Below are 23791 nucleotides of genomic sequence, written 5' to 3'. Positions count from 1 at the left end.
CCACTGTACAAAGCTATAACACTGAATTGCTTCAATGTGAATGTAGCTTGCACAGCAAATAGCATATAATTAAGACGATGTTACATGTAAGAGAACAACTTTTATGTAGTTGATAAGAATCTTGTGTAAGAACATACCTCTATATAACTGGCATTAATGTAAGTACTATCATCTCTTGGTGGAATCTTCTTCAATGTAACTAATGAATGATCATCTGAAATATAAACAACACTAACATTATAAAAACTGCATGCATAACATAGTCTATGGGCCTTGTATGCTTACAACTTTTTTTCCAAAGACGTTTTTAGAAAAAATATTTATTTCCTGAAAATATATTATATTGTACTTAATATATGCTAAAAGGCACCTCAAACAATCCAGAGTAAACCAAAAAAAATTCCAGGGGCTACATGCCCCCAGATCCTCTAAGAATTTCAACTTACATACAAATTTAAATCAAGCTATGCCCATGAATAAAATTAAGGTGACACAACAACACTGTTACAGGAACCATTAACTGTTATGGGTATTGAATGATATAGTATTTTACAGTGATATATTATTTGATCTACAGTGAAATATTCATTTGATTTACAGTGATATATATCATTTGAAGGTCATATTTTAACCGTTTTATTGCAGACAGTAGTGTGCACCTGTGTAATGAGAACTTTTTACTTTCCATAACTGGATCTTCCATTTACGATCATTTCCTGATAAAATGCTCTAGTTCTTTGGTAAACCAGGAACTGATTAAATTTTAACATCATTATATATATATTTCCGGGGAATTTTAGCTTAGTGCATAAGACAGATAAATCAGGAAAAAACATGAGGAAAAGACTAAATTTCATTATCTAGATTATACTTATTACTGAACAAACAACCACAACCAGATTTTTATGCTACCTTTCCTGAGAAATAAAGTATACTTTACTACAAAACAACACAATTTGAAACTTGTTTTCAGTACACATGTACTACAATATGCTGTATAAAAATATACGCTTTATTAAACAATGTGCAATAAAACTCAGAATCACAAAGAAAACTATTAAAATAGTGAATATATGCTCAAATAAATGTTATCTTACGTAACATTATGACCTTGGTGTATTTTCAGTTTAAATTTCACAACAGACTTGAAATCATTATTGAAACAGCTATTAAGCTAAGCTTTTGCAAGATTGATCACTCAGATGCCAGCATGCAAAGTTCAAGCTTAAATGTCACATCAAAATATGACCTTGAAGGTGTCAATACCACAATCATAATGACCTTGACCTGTTTGAGATTATTTTTCGCAATTAGAATAATTAATCTGGAAAAAGGGAGTAAGCAACTGATCTGAAATTATGTACACAAGTAACTGGTATACACCCCCACATCAAATGGAACAGCAATCTCGGAAAATCATTTCCAGTCCCATCATGTCAAAGAACCTCAGTTGAGGCCCTTTAACACTTAATAAATCAAAACTTTAAGGAGTCTTTTAAACTAATTAAAATCATGTTATTTATAGCAATTAATCTATATATGATTATAAACTTACATGATATAACATCCTGGCATATATTTCTTCTGGCATTATCTGGTTGGGTAGCTATCAAACAGGAATAATCTTCTTGGTTGCGCACTATAGCCTGAAAACATAAAATAGGTACAGCTATATTAAAACAACATATTTGTGGTATAAAATGATTAAGTTATGAAATAATCATAATAAAGTCTGAGCTGTTTAAGCATGATATGACCCTCTTCACAATTAAATGAAGTTTTACACTTGAGACTGATACAAATATAATTAAAATTTCATAGGCTTTTAGTTGCGTCATTAGTTGCTAGTGCACTTAAAGTGGATTGGTCTACCATGGGCACATTTTCCAAAAATATTTAAAATATCAATGAAAACAACAGAAATGTATTATTTTGACATTCTAATGAAATATTTCTGAAAAGCAAAATGTTGATACAGTGATTAAGTATAAACATATAATACCATAAATAATAATATTTTGTTCTAGAACACTTTATTATCTGCCATATATTGATATGTCACATTGTATCATGTATCTAACACTTACCAATAGCATCTTTATATTACGCAGTTTGTTTTCACATATGATACTAAATACTGTCAACATAATTATTTATTGTATTACAGACTTTCAGTTATAGACCAATTCACTTTAATACTACAACGAAATTCTCATCAAAGCATGGTAACACATACATCAGTAATGTTTCATTTCCACAACATATTTTATATTGTATTCATACATTTTTAAGGACAGATGTATTTCATAGTGATCATCATAGTGATGATTACTGTTAATTACTGTTTTAATGACATGCATGACGTGACAAAGTAGTTATTGGTATTTCTGATATCTTGAAATTTTTCCTGCTTCTGATTGCTAAAAATAAGACCCTTTTTCTTACAGGACAGACCTTTCAAGCTCTTTCAATGGTGAAAGATCATGAAACTTTGTTAAAAGAGTCCACGTACATTAAGATACAACTGTGTTAAACACAGTTTTGTTTAAAGTACAGGTGCTAGTTCTGTAAAATGTTTAAAGTACCCTGTGCAACTCAGTTTAAAACATTTAAACTCCGGATGTTTGCTGGGTAAAAGGTTTTAAGTGCACTGTTTTAGCTGAGAATTTTCAATCAGCTTTTGCTAGTTACCAAACAAACAGCAAACAAACACCAATAATTATTTCTTTTATTATACAAAAAAGCATAGAGATAAAAGAAACATGAATATGTACTTTACAGCACTTTGACAGATGGTGCTCAAAGTGGAGCATGAAATGTAAATAACAAATCTAGAGAAAAAATCTTATGTCCATATATAGAGGATATTCAAGTTTTTTCTATAAATACATGATTTTTTTTTCATCGAGCGGTATGAAAATAAATATTTCATGAGTGGCGGTAGCCACGAGTAAAATATGGTAATTTTCATGCCACAAGATGAAAATAAATCATGTATTTATAGAAAAAACTTGAATTTTCTGTTTATTATGTACATTTTTCTCTTTTTTGCGATAAAATTTGAAAAACTGTCCCTTAAATTTTGTGTACTGGTAGAATTTAAAAGAAAGTAGTCCGGCAAGACACCAGTGAAAATACGGAAAATATGTTTCACTGCAGTGAAAAATAAATTTTTACAGTGAAAATACGGAAAATGAAAATACGCATTTTATTTCATCAATAATTCTCAATATTTCATTTATAAGTATATAATAAATAGAGGATATTCAAGTTTTTTCTATAAATACATGATTTATTTTCATCGAGTGGTATGAAAATAAATATTTCATGAGTGGTGGTAGCCACGAGTGAAATATGGTAATTTTCATGCCACAAGATGAAAATAAATCATGTATCTATAGAAAAGACTTGAATTTTCTGTTTATTATATACATTTTTCTCTTTCTGGATATAAAAATTTGCAAGACTTTCCCTTAAATTTTGAGTACTGGCAGAATTTAAAAGAAAGTAGTCCGGCAAGACACCAGTGAAAATACGGAAAATATGTTTCACTGCAGTGAAAAATAAATTTTTACAGTGAAAATACGGAAAATGAAAATATGCATTTTATTTCATCAATATTTCTCAAAATTTCATTTAAAAGTATATAATAAACCATTTTATTGAAATCAAAATAATGCAATTTCTTACAATATGTTATCAATATCCAAAACTTCATTACATAAAACATCTTTGCATAATTGGGCTTAGCTGCATTTTCACATGCAAATTACTTACTTAGCTGAGGGAAAATACATTAAATTTAGTAATTAATCTATATTAAGCACTTTTAAGTAAGTTAAACAAGATTTCAGGAATATCCATTGGGAAATATGTTAAAAGCACTGAACAAAAAAATTATCTTTTATAGAGCCCTAGAGATTTAAATGGTATGCTTGATCTTATCAAGATGAGGGGAAATGGATGGACCAACTAATATAAATATATAACATCAATCACTTAAAAAAAAACTAAAAATAGCTACCTTATCACTTTTTGCAAGACTGTGAAATTTATTGTACAAACATAAAAAGACATTGAAAAAAAAAAATGTTAAACATACACCCTTTTATAGTTTAAAACCGTTGGCTTGCTAGTGGCTAAAGAACATATCCATGCTACTAGAACAGACCAAGATCAGCCAGCACATCTGTCCTGTCTGTGATCATCATCTGCACTATTTCCTTGAGTCAGGCCATTTTTTTTGCAATTTTCCCTGAATAATATTAAATGATCTTGTCCAGAGTAAAGATGGACAAGTCCACTTTTAAGATATTTAATGCGGTAGGGTTAAAATCAATATTTAAATAATGTTTCAACTTTTTTACATGAAGACTGACATTTAAAGTGCCGATGATGATTTTTTTTTTCCTTCTTCATTTTTTGGTTCTTGTTTTGATTCTATATGATCTTATTTCAAGCCATCACAGCCAATTAAGAACAGAAAACTCTTGCTTCGGGCTAGGATAAAAATGGACAATCATCTATCAATCAGGCATTATTACATTACTAGCTAGATTCAGGCAATTGCATTGACAAGGTAATGGTATTATTGTCAAGTGTTTGTTATAGATTTCATTCTGGAATCAATCCGGAGACATTTGATCACTAGTTTAATTCTATCGCTACTTCAAATGAAAATTGATTACAAGGCATCAGATATTTTTCTCACTGATAACAATAAAAAGTTGAAATAAATTTTTACATTTTCTTAACTGGCAAACTTCCAGCACAATATAAGGACTTTTAAAGAACTTCTAAGAAGAGCATTACCATTATGAAACATTTACTTTTTTTACTTTCACAGCCAGCTTGGTACTAAGCTGTGTTTCCAGTACATTCACCTGTACTGTATACATTTCCCCACATTTTAAACAAAAAAAAGACACTCACATTGAAAGTAAAATATCAGGTATTTGATATCTGTTAAGGACCAACATTTAAAAACAATATTTTGTCACCTGTGACCTTTACCTTCACCGAGGTGACTTATATCTCCATACATTGCAAGAGGACCTCCCAAGGTATTTACCTAACAAACAGGTATCAAAAATCAAGTATGGCAGAATTATAGATTTTTTCTTGCAATTTTCTATCAGTGCATAAAGTTGAAATGAAATTCCTTCAATACTTTATAAGTAGCAGCAAGGTTTTTTTTCTACTCAATGAGGGTGATCATCCTAAGAAGTTTGAAGATAATTGTTTAAGTCACGTTCTCAAGTTATTGAGTGGAAATGGTTTTCACATTTAAGGTCACTGTGAATTTGATCCTTTACACATCAGCACCTAATAACAGGAAGTTTCAAAACTATAGGTCAAATGGTTCTCTTGCAACTGAGGGGAAAGCAACTGGTCTTCTGATCAACCACCCAACAGACCAAATCAAAGCACAGAAGGAGCTGAATTTGTTTGGGTCTCAGAATGTCAGAAAGGTTAAGGTTGTGAGATTATAAAACAATTTGTATTTGTATATAGTGCCACCAATGCTTTCCAGCGTTTTAATTGTAGTAGATTGGCTATAAGACTAATTGCAACACTGATATTCAATCCAATGTTTATTTGACTTAAACAATTTGAAAAAAAAATGAGTTGCCTTAACTGGGATTTGAACTCCAGACCTCTCGCTTCCTAAGCGAGCGCGCAAACCCCTCGGCCACGGTGAATTTATATGTTAAAGGCCTAAAGAAAACCATATTATTCTAAATTAGGGTTTGTAATAACGCTAACTGTTTTTAAACACTTTTGTAAATAGTCATGGCGCTTACTATAAGCATGTATATCTATAAAGAATAAAACAATATTAGAAATCATCGACCATTCGGGAATTATTTTGCTTGAAAATTAATGCGCCTGTCATTTGACCATATTTACGCAGTGATCTCCCCTGAATTTTTCGGCCTTTGTGTTACATATAAAGGGAAGTAACCGCTTCAAAAAAGCGGACTACTTTCGGCAATTGCAATTAACAGCATTAGAGTCTGAAATTTCGCTACCATCATTTGTTTGGTCTGACAACCCAAACAAATAAAAACAATCATTTGAAAAGCGTTATAATAAAAGAAAACAACTCAAACAAGTTATTCATCATACAGCAATTTTGACAAGTCCAATGTGACACTTTCTTAATGATCTAAAAGTCAGTACTGAGGGATTATAACCTTGCAATGGACAATGTCCCTTCTATAAGTTTCCCAAATGCAGGACTTGTCATTCTCAAGTTATTCATCAGACAATGATTTTATACTTAGTGTCACTGTGACCCTGGCCTTAAATTAATAGGAGTCATCAATTGTTCCTACCAAATTTTGTAAACCTAGGATTTTAAACTAAATGTCACTGTGACCTTTACCTTTCACAAACCTCTAAAGTTCAGTGAATTAAAAATCACCGAGACCATGACCTTTCACCTACTGACCTTAAAGTCAATTAAGGAATGAGCAATGTCCAAACCATTGTGCAAACAAAAATTTTACACTCAGGGTCACTGTGACCTTGACCTACTGATCTTGAAATCAATAATAGTCATCCACAAGTCATGGTCATTCTTCATAGACAGCACCACTAATGTTTCTAAAGTTACTAAGCCTTCATCAATGTAGCAAACACATTGACTAACAAACTGACTCTAAAAGACATTCATGCGGCCAATCCCCAACCCATTTTAGGAGAGAATAAAAAAAAGTCAATGTCACAAGGTTTCATTCAGCTTGCCCTTCAAACCTGGCAATAACATTTTTTACACACACCATTCATTTGGACATTGTGATCTAAAGAACAACATAAAATTTATTTTCTGTTATCCTTTTACAACATTATTTAAAGGAGAAATGCTAACTAAATGGTCTTGTTAGTCCAGAGTATGAAATTAAAACAGATCATATGGCAGCAACTATTTTTATGAAAAAATCTCTTTTGTCCTTTTGACCTTGAAAGCTTGAAAGAAAAATTGTCAAAGAACTGTTGATCCAAATTGAATAACAATGATTTTTTTATAAATGAAAACCGGAGTAACTAGCTAGCTATATCACTTCAGAGATTGATCTGCCTCCTTTGTAATTGTCTGTGAAATTTCATATGGTGACAGTTACATTAATGAAAACAAAATTATGGCAACGAGAGACTGGAATCAAAATAGCCAATCATCTATCAATCAGATATTATTATATTAGTAGCTAGATCCAGGCAATAGCTATAAGAATGTAACAAGATTACTACCAGATCTTTATTATTGATTTTTCATTCTGGAAAATGTCAGTATTCTAATGTATTAAATATCAAAGTATCAGTACAGACAGCTTATATGACTTCTTTCAATATATTGTTACAACAAAGTACCTGAATGTCCTCAATAGTAATCTTGTGCCTCAAGGTAGAATGACCTATAAGAAGGTCTTTGTAAAAGTTTGAATCACAGGATAGAAGACTAGTTAACATAAGCAAAGCAATCCTTTCAGAAAACACAAGATACAGAATAGCAAAATGATATGATCAAGGAAAATTTTAATATAAGCTGTTACACAATGTTTGTCCGCATTGGGGGGTTAATTGGGTTTTACGTCGCACCAACCCAGTAGGTCATAATTTATGGAGGCTTGAATAGAACCACCGTTTCTCCATAAGATGGCTGGATAGCTTCCTCATATGAAAGAATCCAAAGCACCTGGCAGGGCACTGAAAACACTGTTAAGCTTGAGCCTTTATGTAATAGATTACTTATTGCTGTCCTAACAAAGGGATAATTGATTCTTTACAGGTTGCTGACTTTGATAACTACCTTGGGCCAAATGACCTTGATAAAACTTGGGTCAAGTAATTAATGTTCACTAAACTTGATAAAAACTTGAGCAACAAGATAATAATTGTGTTAATGTTTGCTGACCTCTGACAAATCTAAAGCAACAGGGCTGTAAAACACAATCTTGAGCAACAGAAGTATACATTCTTTAATGTTTGCAAACAAAAACAAAAAGACTTGAGTCACAAGATTGCCTATTGGGGAATAAACCTTGATAATATAGTAAACAAATGTTTATATGTCAGTAGCCCTTGATAAAAATATTTGCTACAAAGGAGAGTAAATGAAGAAATGAAAGCAGACATTGATAAAAACTTTGAGAATCTAAGGAGAGTAAACCAGGTGATGTAAGCAGACCTTGATAAAAACTTAGAGATACTAAGGAGAGTAAACCAAGTGATATAAGCAGACCTTGATAAAACCTTTGAGATACTAAGAAGAGAAAACCAGGTGATGTTAGCAGACCTTGATAAAAACTTTGAGATACTAAGGAGAGTAAACCAGGTAATATTAGCAGACCTTAATAAAAACTTTGAGACACTAAGGAGAGTAAACCAGGTGATGTAAGCAGACCTTGATAAAAACTTTGAGATACTAAGGAGAGTAAACCAGGTAATATTAGCAGACCTTAATAAAAACTTTGAGACACTAAGGAGAGTAAACCAGGTGATGTAAGCAGACCTTGATAAAAACTTTGAGATACTAAGGAGAGTAAACAAGGTGATGTAAGCAGACCTTGATAAAAACTTTGAGATTCTAAGGAGAGTAAACAAGGTGATGTAAGCAGACCTTGATAAAAACTTTGAGATATTAAGGAGAGTAAACCAGGTGATGTAAGCAGACCTTGATAAAAAAACTTTGAGATACACTAAGGAGAGTAAACCAGGTGATGTAAGCAGACCTTGATAAAAACTTTGAGATACTAAGGATGAGTAAACCAGGTGATATAAGCAGACCTTGATAAAAACTTTGAGATACTAAGGAGAGTAAACCAGGTGATGTAAGCAGACCTTGATAAAAACTTTGAGACTACTAAGGAGAGTAAACCAGGTGATGTTAGCAGACCTTGATAAAAACTTTGAGACACTAAGGAGAGTAAACCAGGTGATGTTAGCAGACCTTGATAAAAACTTTGAGATACTAAGGAGAGTAAACCAGGTGATGTAAGCAGACCTTGATAAAAACTTAGAGATACTATTACTAAGGAGAGTAAACCAGGTGATGTAAGCAGACCTTGATAAAAACTTTGAGATACTAAGGAGAGTAAACAAGGTGATGTAAGCAGACCTTGATAAAAACTTTGAGATACTAAGGAGAGTAAACCAGGTGATGTTAGCAGACCTTGATAAAAACTTTGAGATACTAAGGAGAGTAAACCAGGTGATGTTAGCAGACCTTGATAAAAACTTTGAGATACTTAGGAGAGTAAACCAGGTGATGTAAGCAGACCTTGATAAAAACTTTGAGATACTAAGGAGAGTAAACCAGGTGATGTAAGCAGACCTTGATAAAAACTTTGAGATACTTAGGAGAGTAAACCAGGTAATATTAGCAGACCTTAATAAAAACTTTGAGACACTAAGGAGAGTAAACAAGGTGATGTCAGCAGATCTTGATAAAAACTTTGAGACACTAAGGAGAGTAAACCAGGTGATGTTAGCAGACCTTGATAAAAACTTTGAGATACTAAGGAGAGTAAACCAGGTGATGTTAGCAGACCTTGATAAAAACTTTGAGATACTAAGGAGAGTAAACCAGGTGATGTTAGCAGACCTTGATAAAAACTTTGGGATACTAAGGAGAGTAAACAAGGTGATGTTAGCAGACCTTGATAAAAACTTTGAGATACTATTACTAAGGAGAGTAAACCAGGTGATGTTAAGCAGACCTTGATAAAAACTTTGAGATACTAAGGAGAGTAAACCAAGGTGATGTTAGCAGACCTTATAAAAACTTTGAGACACTAAGGAGAGTAAACCAGGTGATGTAAGCAGACCTTGATAAAAACTTTGAGATACTAAGGAGAGTAAACCAGGTGATGTTAGCAGACCTTGATAAAAACTTTGAGATACTTAGGAGAGTAAACCAGGTGATGTAAGCAGACCTTGATAAAAACTTTGAGATACTAAGGAGAGTAAACCTAGTGATGTTAGCAGACCTTGATAAAAACTTTGAGATACTAAGGAGAGTAAACCAGGTGATGTAAGCAGACCTTGATAAAAACTTTGAGATACTAAGGAGAGTAAACCTAGTGATGTTAGCAGACCTTGATAAAAACTTGAGCTACTAAGGAGAGTAAACCAGGTGATGTTGGGAGACCTTGATAAAATCTTGAGCTACTAAGGAGATTAAACCAGGTGATGTTAGCAGACCTTGGGTAATGTAAGCAGCCCATGATAAAATCCTGAGCTACTACTGCAATAGCAGACATTGATAAGCACGTGCACTATTAAGGAGAGTAAATTGGGTAATGTGAGTAGTCCTTGATAAAAACTTGACCTACTCAGAAGATTTAATTTGATAATGTTATTAGACCCTTAATGAAAACAACAATTTGTTTTGCAGGTTAGAAAAGTGGATAATATTACCAAGGAAACAAAATCTTGAGCCGCAAGGGAGGATAATAGTTACTGAAAACAGATTGTTATAGATGCTTGATCCAGAAATAGTTAATTCTTTAGTCAAGACTATGGATCAGAGGGCAAAGATGTAAAGATAAGCCGGCTGATCTTGGACTGGACAAGTCACAGCAGGCTAAGGGGGTATAGGCTTCAAGCTGACATTACAAGTTAAAATAAATATGTTAAAACTATCCTAGAAATAAAACAGAATATAATATGATTATGTTACTGAAAATAAATACTTGTATATTCAATTACTTCTTACAAAATAATTGTTAAAATCATACAGAAAGAATGATTTTATCAAAGGCAATATCTTCTCACTATGAAAATGGAAAATGAAAATCAAAGAGTTTGATATCAAGGTAAAATGACAATCAAAGAGAATACAAGATTGAAAATGACAACCATAGGCAACTAAGATAGAAGAAAGGCAATTATTAAAAGTGTTAAATTTGAAAAAAAGGTATATATTAGTCAATTAGAGGACTGATGCTGAAACCCTTAAAGCAGAAATACATTTTGTTTTTGAGCAGAATTCAGATGATAACATTATTGTAATGCCTTTCTGTTGGCACACAATTTATTGTGTGATGACATAAACATTAATAACTTTCAATACCGGAGAAAACAATCAAAAGGTTGAATTTAAAAGAACAAGGACAAATATAAAAGGTAATGATCATGATTGAAAATGAGAATTAAGTCTGGGCACCAAAGAAATTTAATACAACATAAACAAGAAATAAGTCTGTGATACAAAAGCAAAGGATAATGAATAGAAAAGGAACAAAATGATTAATGTTAACCAAAGATACAGGATTTAAAATGGACAAAAGCAATCAAAGGCCATATTACAATAAACAGGACACTCACCTATGAATCAGACATTATAACATTAGCAGCTTAATTACAGCAATTGAATTGACAAGCCTATAGAATCATTGTCAAGCCTTTGTTACAGAATTAGCTAGCAGACTGGGAATCATGACTTAAAGTTTCCCAGTATTGTGCATCAACATCGATTTTACATTCCTTCAGAGAGATAAATGTGGATAAATTGTCAGCTAGAAAGTGAAAAACAATTCTCATCTTTAACAAAACACTTTTCATATTTCATCCTTTTTAAATGTTAAAATATCACATGATTATCAATTATCATTAGATAATCATGATCTTTATATTATTAATGCATATGGCTCAGTATAAAGCTTCAAAAATCTTAATATTTCATTTTACACATTTAAAGTAATTCTGTATTATTATAAATTTAGTATGATGACTTCGACTAGTTATTTAGCCTAGTAAAAACAGCTCTGTTTGCTAATGCCCCGGTCACATATTCACGGAAAATGCCACGGAAGAGCTACGGTCTAATCGTTCACGGATTACTACGGAAATGTGAAATTCCACAGTCAGCTACGGTTCCAGTATGGACACACACAAACGGTATGAGTACGGAATTCGATGGATTTACCACCAAAAGCCCCCGGAGAGACACGAATTGTTACAGACCGACACGGTTTGATACGGAGCGACACAAATCAGGACGGAAGCACAGCGGATACACTACGGTCTGCTACAGTATAAGCAAGGGTTAGTACGAATAAGTACGGTCTGATACAGAGAAGAACGAATTGATACAGAGAAGAACGAACTGCCACGGATCTATACGGACCTATTTTATCCGTCCACAACCTCTTGTATGCTCATTTTCAAAATGCCTCACAAGAAAAGAATCTAGAAAACGAATTGCAGAGAATGGCCGAGAGGATTCAGCCTCATCACGTCCGACCCCGAGACATATCAGATCCAATTAAAGTGAATTTCTTGCAGGATGCCGGATCCTCATCAAGTTCAGCCATAAGAGCCTCATACTAAACATGAAGGGGTCTTTGTAAAAGCCCATCTCTAGTCCATCATCTGCTCTGTCTTCTCTTACCTGATTAGATATGGACTAGTGATCATTAATGAAAAATGTTGATCAATACTGCTTCTCTTTTGAGGCCAGCGTCCAAGGCTTATGAGACACTTTGTTTTATGTACATATTTACTCCAATTTCATGATCCAATGTTTGTAAAATATGTAACATTAAATGTTATGCTATTACATATGAATTGTAGTACGATATTAATATATTTTTACCTCTATGCATGTCATCATGCAGCTCGACCACTGCCTTCGCATTCTGAGCCATTTCAATATAAAGTTGCAGCCAGTAAATGGCAATTATCATTTATTGAATGTTCACACAAATATGTCTGTTTTTAACAAGAAGGTAGTGTTTATACCCTTGAAAAAGTACATGATACTTAATTTATCCGTACTAAAAAGTGGTGGAGCGTACCATTCCGGACCGTTTCGTGTTGCAACGGAATAAACCGTATAAGACCGTGCTAATCCCTGCCTCTCCATAGTACAACGTATTACAATCGTGGCTTTCCGTGACAATGCCGTATTAATCCGTATTAAAACCGTAGCTTATACGTAGGGTAACCGTACAAATATGTAGTTCTCCGTACCAAACCGTGGAAATCCTTGACAAGTTGGGGCCTACAAATCAGAACGGACTAGTAAGGTTTTCGTACGGATCAGTACGTATCAGTACAGTTTAATACGGACTAGTAGGGATACGCTAGGGTTGATTTTTACGTAGCAAATTTTTGTGCATGTTCAAAAATTGTCAAGGATCGCTCAAGATATACAAGGACTACTATGATTGATTACGGGTACTATACGGAGAGCTACTGACCAGTACGGGTAGCTACGGACGAGGCCGGACTTAATCTGTGGCTCTTCCGTGGGCGTATTCCATGAATATGTGACCGGGGTATTAGTTACCCTCAGCTTGTGGATAGGGCTAAATAACCATACAACCATTAGCAAAGGGCCATATAACTTGTAAAAAATCTTTTTTTAATACCATAATAATCTACTGTTAACATTAGTAAATCAGTATTTCAAATTTCCCTTTTCTTTTTCTTTATATTTATTGTTACACAATCAGTTCATGTGCCTAAAGTATACAGCAGGATGGTAAATAAACTAAACATATTGTTATTTTCATAAAAGTCTTCTACAACTGCAATAATAATATTATAATACAATATATATGTTGCTTTGTTACTTTAAATTGCTTTGTTTTTCAAAGACAGCAAGCTCAACTATTATACTAATGAATAGTAAAATATTACATTATAATGAATATAACTTGCCTTAATTAAATCATGGTCCAAATATTACATATTTGTTTTAATAAAAGTGAAAAATATAATATAGAAATCAAAGAATCAGGCAGACATTTAAATAATATCTTTAAAATATTAAAAATCGCAAACAATATTTATACAAGAAAAACATTAAAGATCAATATCAATAAAGTTAAATCCAATGGGATTTAATGGTAATTATTTATGTTATTTTGTACAAGATATGAGATTGTAATTAAAGAAGATAAGTATCATAGAATAAATCCATACTCCATGACAAAGATGAGGATACCCTGAAGACATTATTACACATCAGAAAATCATGAAAACATAATGCATTTCTATGGCTATTTTTACACAGTAGCAGGCACCTAGACATGATGTAAAGACAAATGAACACCTGTCAGTAGTATAAATTTGCTAGACAGGTGATATAACTAATTTGTCAAGAGCCTAGCTATAATATATGTTTCAATATAGTATACTGTTAAATGCAGACAAATTAAAATGAGAAATGATTAAATATTGATAGGAAAATAGTATATATTGTAGCTCTAGGTAAAGACAGAGCACTGTTCAATAACAACATGAGATATAAACTTATCTAGTAAGACCAGAAAACATATATTTTGCTCACATATACATTATTGTTCACAGCAAGACAATACCAAGTTTATTGGGCTATATAAAGCCAATGAGATCCAATAAAAGGCACAAAGACCAATACAGTTTTCCAGGTGATTTTTTAAGTCAATTTATATGAAATTTAGGATTATACATATATATATAAAAAATGGACAACCTTCCTATTCAAACTGGATGTGGGATTAGGGGGTGGGGCTTTTATAGGAAACACCTTATTATGCATTAATTCATGCAGAGGGGATAACCTGTTATTCTCTCTTTGAATAAGACAAGCTTCTGGGTTTTGATTAGACAATAATTTTCAGGATAAGGTGGGTTTTTTTGTTTGTTGTTATCAGATCATGATTTCAGAACATCTGTTTGTAATTTATCACAAGTAAAATATAGATTACTAACAAGAGTCTATTGTATCAAATGTTTCAAACCTATATTTTCTTAATTCTTAAAGGAACTCCACTGCCTAAAATCATAAAATTTGAAATTCTTTCATTAATTAACTGGTGATCTTAAAATGGAAAACTATGCTATAGATAATATGTAAATGTACTCGGTACTAATTGATTATCGATTTTTATGTGTTTTTTTTGGGCTGATTTGAGTAAAACTTTTCATTTTGGAGTCAATTTAAACAATAAATTTGATTATCTCTGGGAATTGGAGTGAGCAAATGATCTGAAATTTTGCACACAAGTTATTGGTGCAGACCTACATATTTTATACAAACATTCTGAATATTTTTGGTCCCTTCATGTTAAAAAAAAAACCTCAAGTCAAGTTCCTTTAATAAAAGTGCACATCTGACAAAAACACATTAATAACCTTAATACTGGATACAAAAGCAAATATTATTTCTTAGAAAATACATTTTCTTTGTTTTATTCAGTTTTAATCTTTTGAACAGAAACAAACTATTCAGCTTTGGATTAAGTTCTATACATCAATTGATTATGGACTCAGATAGTGGTGTACTTTAAGATAGCTGACATTTGGTATCTGTTTGATAAAAAGACCACATTATTTAGAAATGCAATTAGGAGTAAGGTACTGGTTCCTTTAAACTCAGTCCTTATACTGACTTTCTAATAATAAATGATTTTTGAGAATATGAATATTACATTATAATCTTAATGATAACCACCTGCTTTGCAAACTCATTAAACTTCTTTTTATTTTAAAAAAGAAACATTCGATAAATCTATGTGATTAGTTTTATCAATGTACAGGGAGCCTCTGTAGCCATGTTCTCGGACTTTTAAACACTTACTTCTCCCTATAACAAGTTAGAATCCCACCTGGAACTTTTGATTCTTTCATTTGTAAGGAGGACTCAGGTGTCAACAATGCATGTTGGAGCACCTGAAGTCATTTTTCACCAGAAAAGTTCCATGATCACCTTGTGACCTTTAAAGTGTCTGTAAAAAATTAATTTACAAGTGGACAAAGATAGTCCAAAAACACTTAAATTTAGTTCTTGCAGAATGATGTTTTTTGTTGCTGCAAGAGCTGCAACTATCCAGATCAGCCAGATATATACACCGAGGTCGTCATTTTCATACATTCATATTTATTATATGGGAAAAGTATAAAGCTAATCAAATATGACTCACTCTGTGTTAAACTGTTAAGGGTGTCAATGGGTTTGGCTAACAAGGATTATTGCTTCCTAGAGTGTTTCTGTTTTGTTTGATTTTATAGCACATCAACACAATTAAGGTCATATGGTACAGAAACAGAAATAAGCTCAGGTGTTACAAACTAAAGCAATGTCTAAGGTCAAAACTACTTCACCCAACAGTTCAAACCATTTAGTCCCCTCTTAAGATCACTGATCACGCAGCATAAAGGGTGTACCCAAACCAAGATTTATATCGCACTCACATACTGATTAATATTTGGTGCCCTGGTAGGAGCCCCCAGAGCAAGGACTTGTTTGACTGGATGTCTTGATTGACTTCACAGTATAAGTGAGGCAAGTTACCTAATTGCATTACATGCAGTGCAAATTTTGCATGGCCCATTATTCATATATCTACAGAGGCCAGCAGGGTTCTTCAGTGGATAATTTTTTTGATTTTAATATAATTTTTTGGTAGTATATACAAGAATCTTATGAAGGATAAATATTCTGATTAGACTTGAATGTTATTCAAAGTTATGACCCCTGATTGTTCAAAATGTAGACTGTTGACAAAACATGAAATGTTTAATCAAATAGCTGATCAGTTAATTGGGCGATGAGCAAAAGGAGGAGAAAACTACCATTTGCCTAAATCAGAGTTTATTTTCAACAAAGAAGTACCACTGTCCAAACAAAATCTCCCTTGAGCATTTGTAATTTAGTATTGAGAAATTAGGTATCAGTTATCATTGAAAAGCCAATTGATTCTAGTGACTATTTTCACATCTTAAACATCAGTCTGTCATTCTGAATTTCCAAGACTGATGAAGAAAAAAGAAGGTTTGTAAATTGACAAATTGCCTTGAGACATTTTCAGGATAGAACCTTTATGTCTAAAACTAATTGTATGGGCTGGGCTCGTATACTTGCCAAATGCTCTTGTCAGTAAAGGGGCACACAAGTTTAAGGTACTAGTAAGCCAATTATTGATATGATAGGATAGGCTAGAGACTCTTCAATGACAATAAAAAAGCATCTGCATGAAAGTGTTACATTCAAGGATGTATATTGATTTCACTCCTGAAGAAGTCTTTCTGAGGCTTGGTTAGGTACAAAATACTGTATCATGCACCCTTACATTTGAAATAGTCAAATTGACACATTAGTGTGATACACTGACAGACATTTACATCCACCTTTACCCTACCCAGTTAATTAAATGAATTTGTAATAATGGTATAGTTTTGTTTGTTTGTTTCATTTTACGCCTTTCCCAACAGTATTTCAGTCATATGGGCGGGTAGTTTCCTAACCATCGTTCCTTGAGAGTTACACCACTACTAGACTACCTTCCTCTGTGCTAAACTACCAAATCATCTCCCGGGGATAGAACCCACGCCAGAGAGGTAACTGGATTAGAAGTCATCGACTCTAACCCCTCGACCATGGAGGCGGTAGCATTTTGGTACTTAATAAAGAAAATTCTGACAATAAATGACTAAGATAAATGTAATGTCAAGCAAGTTTATTGCCAATGTCATGGGATTATTGTCAAGTGCCAGATAACAATTTCATTTCAGATAAGCTGTGATGTCAATCATTTGACATAAATTTCATGCTGGACAATCTGGAGGGATTACTGTCAAACATAAGTTAAGTAAGCTAATGGGATTTTAGTGTAGTTTTTTATATTAAGTCTACACTAAACTAGATAATGGGATTTTTAAAAGCAATTGAAGTTAATTCTATAATACACAATGGAATGACATTTTTATTTAATATTAATTCTACACTTCACATGCGACTATACTTTTCAGGCTATTTCTAAGCAATTGATATCAAAAGTTGAGCTTTTGACAATTTGTGTTATTTAAAAAAAACAAATCACAAAAAAGTTACTAGGGATGGCATTGATTTCCAATTTCGGTACTTGATTATGCAGTCATTACCATGTTACTATGATTATTTCAGGAAATACTATAACTAGACTCTATATATCTATCTTCTAATTCTGTCAATCCCATCACAAGAATGAAGACCGTGTAATTTATATTAATGACACCGTCCATGATCCACTTGTTTTCTATTTTGATAGAAAGAACTGACAAGTAAATATAAATATAAATGTGAAGATACCATGCCAATAAAATAAAGTATTGTTAATTTATGATTAACTAATTTCTCCGATCTGGTATTATTTAAAGCAATTAGCGCTTAAGCATTTAATATATCAAGTACAGTGGAAAACATCTTGGAAACATACAGTTTGTTAATGGAATGTCATAAATAGCTGTAAATGATATAAGCAATGGAGTTGTTGTTTATCAAACATACCTGTCAAATTGTTGTCAAGATGTTAACCATTGTCAATTTGCAATAAAATTTTTGCACCTATTCACAGATGTTTTGCTTAAATCATATGACATCAGATATGAAGTAATACTTTTTTTCTGTACCAAGTAATATAGCATTTCGTTTTTTTAAACTGATATGTGCTAGTTTAAACCGTAACTTGATTTAATAAACCATTTACTTGTTACCATGCATATGAATTATTTCTGCCAATTTTACCAAGCTAATGCTGGGTATTCTAATAGGACACATTACAATCTTATAGGGCAATTGTCAGATATGGGTAATACAATATCTTTTATTGTTTTAAAAACACAAAAGGTTGTCAAATACTGACAATCATCTATTATCAAAATCAGGCAAAATCTGACAATATTATAAGACTTTTGTCAAACAATGGCTTGATAATAGGTCTAAGCATCATGTCTATAATTGTCAAACACTGAAATGCCCACAGGACATTTATTAAACACTGACAATGTTATGGGATATCTATCAAATATTTGATATTATATTTTACACTGCATGCTGCAGCTAATGGGATTTTGATATAACAATGATGAGTAGGTAATGACAGATCACTGAATATTTCATGTGATTGATTCACATGTCATCATTTATTCAGTACCTCTACAACAGGAAACATTAATGTTTGATAAACCTTTCACTCATCAACATACAAAACTTGACACTGCATCCAATAGATACACTAAAATATTGAACTTTCCCTTGCAGACAAATGTGCTTTGTAAGATAATATATAGTACCTTAAAACAGTACCTATACTGACAATACAGACACAGTACCTATACTGACAATACAGACACAGTGCCTATACTGACATGGACACAGTGCCTATACTGACATACAGATACAGTGCCTATACTGACTGACACAATGTACAGACTGACATGACAGTGCCTATACTGACAATACAGACACAGTGCCTATACAGTGTACATGGACACAGTGACCTATACAGACACAGTGTACTGGCAATACATACAGTATATACTGACAATACAGACACAGTGCCTATACTGACAATACAGACACAGTGCCTATACTGACATGGACACAGTGCCTATACTTACATGGACACAGTGCCTATACTGACAATACAGATACAGTGCCTATACTGACAATACAGACACAGTGCCTATACTGACAATACAGACACAGTGCCTATACTGACATGGACACAGTGCCTATACTTACATGGACACAGTGCCTATACTGACAATACAGACACAGTGCCTATACTGACATGGACACAGTGCCTCTACTGACATGGACATAATATACAGTGTCTATACTGACAATACAGACACAGTGCCTATACTGACAATACAGACACAGTGCCTATACTGACATGGACACAGTGCCTATACTGACATGGACACAGTGCCTATACTGACAATACAGACACAATGCCTATACTGACAATACAGACACAGTGCCTATACTGACAATACAGACACAGTGCCTATACTTACTGACATGGACACAGTGCCTATACTTACAGACACACAATGCCCTATACTGACATGGACACAGTGCCTCTACTGACAATATACTGACATGACACAGTGCCTATAATGACAATACACAGACACAGTGCCCTATACTGACAATACAGACACAGTGCCTATACTGACAATACAGACACAGTGCCTATACTTACAATACAGACAGTCTATACACAGTGCCTATACTGACATGGACACAGTGCTCTACTGACAATGACAGATACGTACCTTTACTGACAATACACAGTGCTATACAGTACTACATACACAGTGCCTATACAGAACAGTCCTTATGACTTGGACACATACAGACACAGTGCCTACACTGACATGGACACAGTGCCTTATACTGACAATAACAGACACAGTGCCTATACTTTACAATACAAACAGACATAACTGAGTGACACAGTTCCTGTAATAACAATAAAGATACACAGTACCTATACAGACAATACAGATACAGTACCTATACTGACAATACAGATACAGTGCCTATTCTGACAATACAGATACAGTGCCTATACTGCACAGACACATCCAGATACAGTGCCTATACTGACACTACAGATACAGTGCCCTATACTGACAAAACAGACACACAATACAAATACCTATACTGACAATACACAGATACAGTGTACTCTATACTGATAATACAGATACAGTACCTATACTGACAATACAGATACAGTGCCTATACTGACAATACAGATACAGTGCCTATACTTACAATACAAATAAAGTTCCTGTACTAACAATACAAATAAAGGTCCTGTACTAACAATACAGATACAGTACCTATACTGACAATACAGACACAGTGCCTATACTTACAATACAAACTAGAACTATCACTAAATATGATTAATACCCCCGCAAGACTGCTTCAGAAATGAGGAAGTTACTAGTTACAGAATACCATGTGAAAGAATTTGCAGGGGCAATAACTCTGTTATTAGACAAGATGGAGTTATGGTTCTTGTGCACTGCACCTCCTCTCAATGTGCTTGATCATTGTATGAAGTTGTTTTGAATTCCAACCATAAGTCTTCAGGTTATGCTCCGGACAATAAAAATGCAACGGACCGCTGGACAGACCGACCTACCAACCACCGAGTGACTCCTATATACCCCCCCAAACTTCGTTTCGGGGGTATAATTAAGTTCTTGTACTAACAATACAGATCAGTACCTATACTGACAATACAGATACAGTACCAATACTGACAATAAAGATACAGTACCTATACTGACAATACAGATACAGTACCTATACTGACAATACAGATACAGTACCTATACTCACAATACAGACACAGTGCCTATACTCACAATACAGATACAGTGCTTATACTGACAATACAGATACAGTGCCTATACTGACAATAGATACAGTACCTATACTGACAATACAGATACAGTACCTATACTGACAATACAGACACAGTGTCTATACTGACAAGACAATACAGATACAGTACCTATACTGACAATACAGATACAGTACCTATACTGACAATACAGACACAGTGTCTATACTAACAATACAGATACAGTACCTATACTGACAATACAGACACAGTGTCTATACTGACAAGACAATACAGTACCTATACTGACAATACAGATACAGTACCTATACTGACAATACAGATACAGTGCCTATACTGACAATACAGATACAGTACCTATACTGACAATACAGATACAGTACCTATACTGACAATACAGATACAGTGCCTATACTGACAATACAGATACAGTGCCTATACTGACAATACAGATACAGTACCTATACTGACAATACAGATACAGTTCCTATACTGACAATACAGACACAGTGCCTATACTGACAACACAGATACAGTACCTATACTGACAATACAGATACAGTGTCTATACTGACGATCAGATAGAGTACCTATACTGACAATACAGATACAGTACCTATACTGACAATACAGATACAGTGCCTATATATTATAGTACATAGCTTGGCAGTCAGATCAGACTCTTCTTTCAGCTGCTCAAGTCTAAAAGTTTAGTGCCCTATGACAGTTTTAATGCCAAGTGAATTATCCAAATTTTACTTTCAGAAATCAGTCATTTTAGCTGAATGAGCTGAAAACTGAAAACTTTTTCTCTTTCAAACTAAACATTTAAATTATGTTTGGCAAAACTATTCCAAATTTTAATCTCTTAAGAGGAAATGTCAATTTTTTTAATGTGTCGTAAATTAAATTTATTCAAATCATGACATACCTTACAGATAGGCTGGACATATTTAAAATTATCTCTGTGTAAGATATATTTAATACATGTATAATTTCATAACTGCATGACAAATAATCAAACTACACCACTCACAATTAACATGCACATATTGGAACAGTTTCATAGGCTGCTAAGAAATAGCTCAGATAAATAAAACAAATGAAAAGGCACGAAGAACCATAACTGTGTAAGAAATCAGTGAAATAGAAGATGAGGAAAATTCATTTGATAAACTTTAGGCTTATGAACTTTGATGAATTCTGTCACATCTATAAGAAATAGCTGAGATAGACGGATGGGGTTATAAAGCAGTGTCATTTCATGTCTTTTTATGAACTTTTCAACTATTTCCAGTATATTTCATTTAAAATGTATGGGTTTGGTATGAATAATGTTTAATACAACAGAAAAAATTGATAATTAAGAAAAAGGCACAAAACTTACCCTAACTTCAAAGTTGAGATATTTGTCAAGCTTCTTCTGCCTCAACTTTTGTAGAAACTGGTCAACTTGTATTGGCTCTTTCTTGATAGCAGCTATAGCCTTTTCTTCTTTTTCTGTAGAAGATGTAAGGTTTAAGCACGAGTTAACATAATCGGCAACATACCTGTCTATAAAAGCATACATTTGTCTTCCAATCACTTTTAACGAAATTATCCCATGTTGAATTTCTCTCTCGTGATTAATCATTGCAATAAACTCATCAATATTGTCACTTTCATAAAATACTTCTATATTTTCTATATCACCTGTAACTTTACTTTCACTCCCTCCATTTCAATCTTCTGTTACATAAACACTTTGTCTCGGTAACATTTTTACAGACTCAATTTTATCATTAACCAGATCGATCCATTGTATTACTGTATTTTCCTGTTTTTAAACATTAAATCAAATATTCAACATTACCAAGACATTTATTAAATCTGTGTCCAGAATGTTTCAGATTAACAGGTAAATTAATGGATTATTTCAATATCATCAAAGAGTATCATATTGATGCAGTCATAATACTGTAGCTTGGAAACAATCATCTACTGCAATATGCAATTCCTATAATTATCATCCTGGGTAAAATATGAGTTTTATTGTATAATCATTTTGAACTGAATCTTTGTAATTTCTATTTTAGGCAAGTATCAACAAATGCAAATATCCATGGTGTTGATATTAAAATTAAAAAAAAAGACCTATCAGATGGATGCCATACATGCCTATTCTCCATGCTTGACAGTTGACAAAGGGGAACAAATCAGTAAAAATCAATGACAGAGTTATGGGTTATTGAAGCCACCAAATATGATCTGTAACTTGTGTGGAGTTCAGGTGAATACCTGATGTTGTTGTGAAAATAGATCTGAGGTTAGGGTAATTTTTCCAGCCCCTTTGGAAAGTAAAGCTTAAAGTTAGAACAATCTAGCCAAAAAAAGTAACTTTTAAGTGAGCTAAATGATTTCTGGAATACGTTGTCAAACATTGAAACAAACGTAAAGGTCTAAATACATGTAATATTAAAAGTAATAAATGAAAAAAGATATTATGTATAATATTAAAAATTCAAATAAAACCAAAAACAAGTAAATACAACAAACCATGATTTGCACTGAGCAAATATTAAATATAAATTATTTTGATCAATATGGATTTTAATGTTTGTCAAAGATTACTGACTTCAACCCAGCATGACTTATATCAATCAGCCATA

At 33.1% G+C, this 23791-nt stretch overlaps 1 protein-coding gene across 4 annotated transcripts in view; it reads right to left on the bottom strand.

Moving 5' to 3' along the window:
* Positions 1 to 23791, bottom strand: part of LOC132748811 (receptor-type tyrosine-protein phosphatase kappa-like) — a 104695-nt gene that overhangs the window by 39756 nt on the left and 41148 nt on the right. For all 4 annotated transcript variants that reach the window (XM_060738449.1, XM_060738450.1, XM_060738451.1 and 1 more), the window contains 3 exons: positions 22531 to 22643; positions 1556 to 1646; positions 138 to 214 (listed from right to left, as the gene is read on the bottom strand). In XM_060738449.1, coding sequence (XP_060594432.1) covers positions 138 to 214; positions 1556 to 1646; positions 22531 to 22643 — 281 coding nt within the window. The remainder of the gene's footprint in view (positions 1 to 137; positions 215 to 1555; positions 1647 to 22530; positions 22644 to 23791) is intronic.

This window comes from Ruditapes philippinarum, unplaced genomic scaffold (assembly GCF_026571515.1).
Source record: "Ruditapes philippinarum isolate M1 unplaced genomic scaffold, ASM2657151v2 ctg6651_1_1_1_1, whole genome shotgun sequence".
Classification (NCBI taxonomy): Eukaryota; Metazoa; Mollusca; class Bivalvia; order Venerida; family Veneridae; genus Ruditapes; species Ruditapes philippinarum.
Note: the sequence above shows the minus strand (reverse complement) of the source record. Positions and strands in the feature narration are given on the sequence as shown.